The 9,157-nt window shown below is 39.2% G+C and overlaps 1 protein-coding gene across 1 annotated transcript; it reads left to right on the top strand.

Moving 5' to 3' along the window:
- The first annotated feature begins 364 nt into the window (after positions 1 to 364).
- On the top strand, positions 365 to 1,526 carry TAAR9 (trace amine associated receptor 9). The gene is given in 2 exon segments (XM_020906278.2): positions 365 to 648; positions 650 to 1,526. Coding segments are annotated over 2 exon segments (1,038 nt in total). The 5' UTR covers positions 365 to 391; the 3' UTR covers positions 1,431 to 1,526.
- Positions 1,527 to 9,157: the final 7,631 nt, after the last annotated feature.

The raw sequence follows: 9,157 nt of genomic DNA, 5'->3' as shown, positions 1-9,157 counted from the left end.
AGCTTTTGGTAGCCTAATTAGTTCTCAGCTCAGGAGGTTACAGGCAAGATTTCAAAAGGTAAAGTAACACATAAAAAAGGGACTTTCTAACGATTAGCTAATTACATGCTACAAAATATATCATTGGACTAAGAGACTGACTGTATTTTAATGACTCTCTGCAACCAACTCCCACTCTAAATATATTAAAAACCTGGGAATAGTTTTTGAAAAGACCAAGAGGTTAGAGTTCATATGCTCCCCCAAATGGGAGGAAAGTTACTAACTTTCATTTATTTTAACCAGAAATTTTTTCTTCTTCCAGAAGCTTTTAAAATTGCTATTTCCTTCTTGTTTTAAGTTGCTGAAATAGGAGATTGGAGAACCCTAAACTCTTTCAAACAAGAAGGCAATGGTGAACAATTTCTCCCAAGCCGAAGCTGTGGAACTCTGCTACCAGAACGTGAACGGGTCCTGCGTTAAGACTCCTTACACACCAGGTCCTCGGGCGATTCTATATGCAGTCCTGGGTTTGGGGGCTGTGCTGGCCGTGTTTGGAAACTTGCTGGTCATCATTGCTATTCTCCACTTCAAACAGCTGCACACACCCACTAACTTTCTGATCGCATCGCTGGCCTGTGAGGACTTCTTGGTGGGAGTGACTGTGATGCACAGTGAGGTCGGTGGAGAGCTGCTGGTACTTTGGGGAGAGCTACTGTCAATTTCATACTTGTTTTGACACTTCCTTCTGTTTTGCCTCTTTATTTCATTTATGCTGTATCTCTGTCGATAGATATATTGCTGTGACTGACCCTCTGACCTATCCAGCCAAGTTTACGGTCTCTGTTTCAGGGCTATGCATTGGTCTCTCTTGGTTCTTTTCTGTCGCATACAGTTTTTCTATCTTTTACACGGGGGCCAATGAGGAAGGGATTGAGGACCTCGTAGTTGCTGTCTCCTGTGTAGGAGGCTGCCAGGCTCCACTGAATCAAAATTGGGTTCTGCTCTGTTTCCTCCTATTCTTTACACCCACTGTTGTCATGGTGTTTATATACGGTAAGATATTTTTGGTGGCTAAATATCAGGCCAGGAAAATAGAAAGTACAGCCAGCCAAGCTCAGAGCTCCTCAGAGAGTTACAAGGAAAGAGTAGCAAAGAGAGAGAGAAAAGCTGCTAAAACACTGGGTATTGCCGTGGCAGCTTTTCTGGTCTCTTGGCTTCCATACATTATTGATGCCATGATCGATGCTTATATGAATTTTATAACTCCTCCTTATGTTTATGAGATTTTAGTGTGGTGTGTTTATTACAATTCAGCTATGAATCCCTTGATTTATGCTTTCTTTTATCCATGGTTTCGAAAGGCAATAAAACTTATCATAAGTGGCCAAGTCTTAAGAGTTGATTCATCCACAATTAATTTATTTTCTGAGGAAGCAGACATAGATTGACAAGATTGCTTCAGGAACTTAAAACCTAACATGGAAGTAAGGTCAAGGGCAAAATTAAGCACTTGGATGTAGAGATGCAAGTGTAATCATTTGCCAACCAGGAGGGTATTAATGTTTAAAAGTTAGTTGTTCCAAAATATTGCTGTGTTCATGTGTTGATATTTTGGCATTTATTTTAGAATTTAGTGATAAATGAGTAATGTTGCCTCTCATTTCGTATTCTTTTCTGCTTTTCTGATTCTCTACCTTAGTCTCTGAAATTTCTCATTGTTTCTTCAAATAATTTGAATTTTGTAGATTCCTTTCTACTTGTTACCAATGTTAAGTTGTCCAAAATATATAGAAGCTAAAAAAAAATGCTACCTAACTTGAAGTTAGATTTTGGGGAACAAAAATCTTCTTTAAAGTATATTTTGTTTGAGAGTTAATGTAAGATTACAAACTCTTGAAATTTGTTAATCTAAAAAGGACTTTAGAAAAAGCAAAAGGTACAATGGAAATTTTCTAGTGAATTAAAGATTGAATTTTTGTGTTTTCTAAATCCTGGTCATACTTTCTCTCCATTTTATAGACACTGGGTTCACAGAAAACATGTACAGTAATTATATGATTACAGAACATTTTACTATTGGAGAATATAATTTATCACAGTCAAATGAACATGTAGACAAAAAGATGGTACTGCTTTTTTAACAGTCTGGATAAGCTGTGATGTGCTTAGTCACTCAGTTGTGTCCGACTCTTTGCAACCCTGTGGCTCGTCTGGCTTCTCTGTCGTGGGGATTCTCCAGGCAAGAATATCGGAGTGGGTTGCCATGCCCTTCTCAGGGGCTCTTCCCAACCCAGGGATTGAACTCAGGTCTCCCACATTGCAGGCAGATTCCTTACTGTTTGATCCACCAAAAGACAATTCAAATGAACATTTTGTTCCACTTTTGAGTTCATTCTTTGTATCAGACACTGTATTTGGAGATACACATTATCTGAATTTTAATAACAGCCAAATTACCCAAATATAACCAAGGATTATTTCAAAATAGCAAGTACCCAAGTTGGTATCATAGACTCTAGGAAGATCTTTAGTTTCCTCATCTGATAACATTTCTTACTCACATGAGTTTTAATTCATTTTAATTAAACATGTATGTCAAGTGTTTGAGATGGAGAAAAATTTGAAAAACCAAGAATAGGGTCATTTGCCTTCTTAAATCTTTGAATCACAGCCTTAAATCTTTATTTAGATCACTCATTCTCACAGACTCTTCTATAACAAACTTATTTTATGAGGTGAAAAGAAGAGATAACTAAGCAGTGACATAAACTTTGTATGTAGTATGTTTTATAAAATAAAACTTTGTGAAATACTTTACAGAAGGTTAAGCTATTTCACATCTATGCATTAATACTTTTCAAATAGAGCTGACAGTATTTAGGAGAAAAAAAGTAAAGATAAAAGGATGGAGGGAATACAGAGTCTTCATGGCAGAACACCTATGTGGTTCAGATATGATGTCACTGAACAGGTCTACTGGTCACCTTCAAATGATCATAATTAAGGTCCTTCACACTCTCTCCAAAGAAGAGCTCAAAACTGTGTCCCTTCAATAGTGAATCCATAATGTTGTCTTCACAGAAATGTGTGTTCCTTCCCTAATTGCAAGTGTAAACTGACAGTGACACTCATATATAATAAGGAAAATGATCTGGGGGACTTAAAAATATATATAAATATACTGTTGTATTCACTTGCACTTTGTAGAGTGCAACATTGGATGAACTGATTGCAGAAATAAACACTGTCCAGTGATGTCTTTAAGCTCTTATTCACACTTGTGAGTGAAGAACACCCTTCAAATGTACTTTCTTATTTATTTTTCTACTCTCCTAGAAGTTCTTCATAAAAGTCTTTTGGCTGAAAAAAACACAACACTTGGTTATGTACCCCAAACTATCTCAATGATGACCTCAGCACCACTCCTTTCTTCTACATCTAATTTATTTATACAAGTAATAGATTAACTTCTTGGCTAGCTCCATACAAAACTGCTGCAGAGACATGGATGTATTTGGAACAAGACACCCTGAAGATGGAAGTAGGCAGTTATTGCAAAGATGTAATTAATCCATTTATGCCTCAGGTTGTAGATTTCATAAATACTATGTGTCCTACATACATGTACTATTATTAAAATGCATGTTTATTTTTACTAATAAAATATGCATTTATGTAAAAGCATTATTGAATTCATAATTGTTTTTGTCCAACATGTATTTTTCTTAATCGGTTGATACTAAAAGTACAGTTTCTACTTTAAAAAAATATTGTATATTTAAAAAAAATTGAAATGGAGTGTTCAGAAATAGAAAGTTATAGAACAATTGTTGTCATTTGCCTCAGTGTTGGTTGGAATTAGAGCAAATTTATCCATGGGCATCAAGCCAGTGAATAATCCATCAATAACACATTGCAAAGACAAAATAGACCATCCTTAACATTTAGCTTCTCTTGGAGAACTGTCAGTGCCACTCACTGGTCACTGTTGTAACAACATTTCTTCTTTTGTTACTGATGTAATTGATGCTTACCTGAATTTCACAGATCCCCATGTGTACAACCTTCGAAGCTGCTGTTTAGTTTTCTTCAGCTCTAATGCTCTTCATTACGTTTTCACTCTTGATTTTTGACACATTCCAAGCTATTTAAGTATCAGCCTTGAAGCTGATGACTCTTCAGTGCTACATCTGTACTTGGAAAAAAGCAGAAACACACTAGTAGTAGTATTGGAAAAGCCCCTGATGCTGGGAAAGACTGAAGGCGGGAGGAGAAGGGGACGACAGAGGATGAGACGGTTGGATGGCATCACCGACTAGATGGACATGAGTTTAACCAAACTCCGGGAGTTGGTGATGGACAGGGAGATCTGGCAAGCTGCGGTCCATGGGGTTGCAAAGAGTCAGACATGACTGAGCTACTGAACTGAAGTGAACTGAAATGGAAAATAGGGAGCTGATGCTAACATTTCAAAGGGATGGTTGTCAGGTGCTATAGAAAGACAGTAGTGGGTTGTAAAATAGGAAGAGGCTGTTAAAAAGATTTACATCTCAAAGGAGCAGAGGAAGAACTTACAATTACAGCAGTAAATTCAGTTCAATTTAGTGGCTCAGTTGTGTCCAACTCTTTGAGACCCCTTGGATTGTAGCAGACCAGGCCTCCCTGTCCATCACCAACTCCTGGAATTTACCCAAACTCATGTCCATTGAGTCAGTGATGCCATCCAACCATCTCATCCTCTGTCGTCCCCTTCTCCTCCTGCCCTCAATCTTTCCCAGCATCAGGGTCTTTTCAAATGAGCCAGTTTTTCGCATCAGGTGGCCAAAGAATTGGAGTTTCAGCGTCAGCATCAGTCCTTCCAATGAATATTCAGGACTGATTGCCTTTAGGATGGACTGGTTGGGTCTCCTTGCAGTCCAAGGGACTCTCAAGAGTCTTCTCCAACACCACAGTTCAAAAGCATCAATTCTTCAGCATTAAGCTCTCTTTATAGTCCAACTCTCACTTCCATACATGACTACTGAAACAACCATAGCTTTGCCTAGATGGACCTTTGTTGGCAAAGCAATGTCTCTGCTTTTTAATATTCTGTCTAGGATGGTCATAACTTTCCTTCCAAGGAGCAAGCGTCTTTTAATTTCATGGCTGCAGTCACCATCTCCAGTGATTTTGGAGCCCCCCAAAATAAAGTCTCTCACTGTTTCCCCATCTGTTTGCCATGAAGTGATGGGACCAGATGCCATGATCTTAGTTTTCTGAATGTTGAGTTTTAAGCCAACATTTTCACTCTCCTCTTTCACTTTCATCAAGAGGCTCTTTAGTTCTTCTTCACTTTCTGCCATAAAGGTGGTGTCATCTGCATATCTGAGGTTATTGATATTTCTCCCAGCAATCTTGATTCCAGCTTGTGCTTCATCCAGCCCAGAATTTCTCATGATGTACTCTGCATATAAGTTAAATAAGCAGGGTGACAATATACAGCCTTGACGTACTCCTTTCCCTATTTGGAACCAGTCTGTTGTTCCATGTCCAGTTCTAACCGTTGCTTCCTGACCTGCACACAGATTTCTCATGAGGCAGGTCAGGTGATCTGGTATTCCCATCTCTTGAGGAATTTTCCATAGTTTTTGTGATCCACATAGTCAAAGGTGTTGGCATAGTCAATAAAGAAGAAGATGTTTTTTTTTTCTGGAACTGTCTTGCTTTTCGATGATTTCCAATGGATGTTGGCAATTTGATCTCTTGTTCCTCTGCCTTTTCTAAATCCAGCTTGAACATCTGGAAGTTCACAGTTCACATACTGTTGAAACCTGACTTGGAGAATTTTGAGCATTATTCTGCTAGAATGTGAGATGAGTGCAATTGTGTGGTAGTTTGAGCATTCTTTGGCATTGCCTTTGTTTGGGATTGGAATGAAAACTGACCCTTTCCAGTCCTGTGGCCACTGCTGAGTTTTCCAAATTTGCTGGCATATTGAGAGCAGCACTTTCACAGCATCATCTTTTAGGATTTGAAGTAGCTCAAATGGAATTTTTTCCATCACCTCCACTAGGTCTGTTCACAGTGATGCTTTATAACGCCCACTGGACTTTGCATTCCAGGATGTCTGGCTCTAGGTGAGTAATCACACTATCATGATTATCTGGGTCATGAAGATCTTTTTTGTGTGCTTACTGAGTATCAGATATATCCTACGCTTTATGGCAGATGATAACAGGCAATCACATGTACTCCTATGCCCACAAAAACACTAGTATGCTGAGGAATCCCACATGATCATATCAGGCACAATTTTTTTCCTGAGCTAAAAGTATGTAGGCTAAACTACTCACTGAAGAACCTCAGTTTTATGTCCCTCTCCCCAATCCCAACTTAATCCATCATCTTTCCCCTCAAATGCACTTTTTGTTCGACATACTGTATCTTTCTTTTTGCCAAGCTAAACACCTGGGAATCATCCTTGATTCCTGCTTCCATTTTGCACCCCAAATCTTTATATCCTCTCAGTCTTTAAATTCTGTATGTTATATTATCAGAAAATAGGGAGGCAATGTTACTGAATAAGAATGGGGTGAAAACAAGTTAGGTTTGAGAATTGAGAGTGAAGAAAAGATAGCACTACCCAGAAGAATTAGGATGGCAATTAATTGAGTAATTGTTTTCATGCACATCTTTAATATCTGTTTCATTTTTATATGAAGCTATTTTCACTATTTTTATCCTTAATGGCAGATTATGCTTTTAAGTGTTAAACATACTGTAAAGGAAAAAATTCTTCATCGCTCATTTATTTTGCAGGGTTGCTCCCTATTTGCTTTAAAGGATCAAAGGTAGCTTTTTTTCCTCAGACTTGAAATACTTTAATCGGGTGGCTCAGAATGGTACCACTCAGGCAGTAAAGAATTTGCCTGCAATGCAAGAGACTGGAATTCAATTCCTGGGTCAGGAAGATCCCCTACAAAAGGGAATGGCTACCCACTCCAGTATCCATTTTTTTTCTTTCTGTAGACAAACACATCATTTTTCCTTTTTATTTTAGACGAGGGATACAATTACAATTAATCTCCTACATAGAAACAAGTTCTGTTCTAAGAGCATATTCAAAATTTGTTTAAGTCCAATGAAGTTAGCCTAGGTACTCAACTAACATGATTGGTTATATAGTACTGTAATGTAATAGGTTTATAGTACTTTCCACAGAAATAATACATAAAAGGCAAACAAACACAAACACAAAAAATAAAACATTTTTAATCTTACAGTACAGTACCTTGAAAAGTACATTAATACAGCACTCCAGTATTCCTGCCTGGAGAATTCCATGGACATAGGAGCCTAGTGGGCTACAGTCCATGGGGTCCCAAAAAGTTGGACAAGACTGAGTGGTTAACACTTTACAGTCTTTAGTCTTCCTCTGTAATTCTCTGATTTCCTGTGGATACCCCAAAAATCTGTGTCCAGAAAGTCTATTACCATCAGAACTGCCTGGCCCTCAGCTTCCAATTGTCCCATCATAGTTTGGCAGTTGCCTCTACTTGACATTCTTTGCTTCATTTAGTTGCTGTTACAAAGAGATAATTTAGTTTCAGAAGCAAATCAGACAGGGCCCTTCCATGGGTTGCCGCTAGTCCAGCAGCACTGAACCCTGCTATCGGGCTTTGAGGTCTGTTGCTGCAGTTTGGGAATTTGTAATAATTTTATCTTTGAATTGTATTTGCATGTGAAGTCGGAAGGGGCCATGGAGCGTGTGTGGGGCCTGGAACCTGGAATCACGTTACCTGTGATTGTCTGCATTATGCCCCGTTCTCCCTGGGAGGGGTTTTCATCCGCCTGCTCATCGCCCCCTGGCCCTTTGGCCCCGCCCCGTGTCTCCTTCCTTACTCTGACCTACTAGCGTTGCCATCCCCTTTCCGCCCTGTGCGAGGACCCGACGTGACGTCGGGGAGGCCGTGGCCGGGCGCGCACCCCGGCAGTCTCACTGCAGGCAGGCAGGTGTCATCCCAGCTCAGGTTGGTAGGGACAGCAGTTCCGGAGAGACTCAGCGGGCCAAGCCCCTCACCTACCCCCAATTCATGCACTGTGTGGATCCTCCTGTGGAGGCTGCCCTCCTAGGCGTCTATCTGCCTTTGGTTGAGGCGGCAGGCCCAGGAGAAGGGCGGATGCCTGGCTCAGCTTCCTCACCCGAAACAGAGCCTGGACTATTGTTTCAGCGGTTGGTGGGAGCGGGAGCCTGGCGGTGGGTGGGCCCCTGAGTTGCGGAACAGGGTCTCCAGGCACCTATGAGGACCTGCACTTGACCTGCTAGTATCTCCATGTCCAAGGGAGTGAGGCATTCCACAGCAAAGATCAAATATCTTGGCAAGAAACCAGAGAAGGCAAAAAACTTGTGAATGTGAGGGCACTATTTTTCATATTTTTGAACAAAGTATCTCCAAATTGTTATTTTGTCCCAGACCCTGCAAATTAATGCAGTCAGTCTTATAAATAGGGAGTAGGTAACATTATTGCCAAATACAGAAGGAGGCTATTTTGGAACAGTTGAATTAAAATAGATTTCTTGGATGTGAAAATTGTAAGTGTTTTGATAAAGTAAAAGGGCACAGAAAAATATGTTTTGCAGAAAACCTTTTTCTTTATAATTAACAAAAGTAAGTTTCTTTTCATCAGTCACACCTTACACTACAGGGATTGCTTATGAGGAATTTATAATGGGCAAAGTTTATTGGCTGGCTTTCTAAAACACCCTAGGTGTTAACTTTTCAGACAACATGAAGGTGGAGGTCTATTAAGAGGTGACTTTTTAAATGTGCAATGGTTGCATGTGACTATCCTTTGCAAGGAAGAAGTTCACAGGTGTGAAGGGCCAGGTATTTAAATTAAATTTCTTCAGTTATTCAGATAATGTGATTTCTGAATAATCATAGTAGATTTGCCTAGAGTTAACTACCTATGAGATTTAGACACAGAAATAATTATATAAACACAGAAGGAATAAATTTCATAATTTTAAACATTCTTTTAATTTCTTTACATAACAAAATGGAAAATAGATGTAATATGAGGAAGTTTTAAAAAGCACTATTCAAGTATGCAGTTTTATTTTATTTATTTAATTTTCAGAATTAAACCATTTTTCCAAAGGGCAGAAAAAAAGCAAGCATACAGTTGCAGAACC

The sequence above is a fragment of the Odocoileus virginianus genome, chromosome 34 (assembly GCF_023699985.2).
Source record: "Odocoileus virginianus isolate 20LAN1187 ecotype Illinois chromosome 34, Ovbor_1.2, whole genome shotgun sequence".
Classification (NCBI taxonomy): Eukaryota; Metazoa; Chordata; class Mammalia; order Artiodactyla; family Cervidae; genus Odocoileus; species Odocoileus virginianus.
This window is presented reverse-complemented; position numbering and strand designations above follow the sequence as displayed.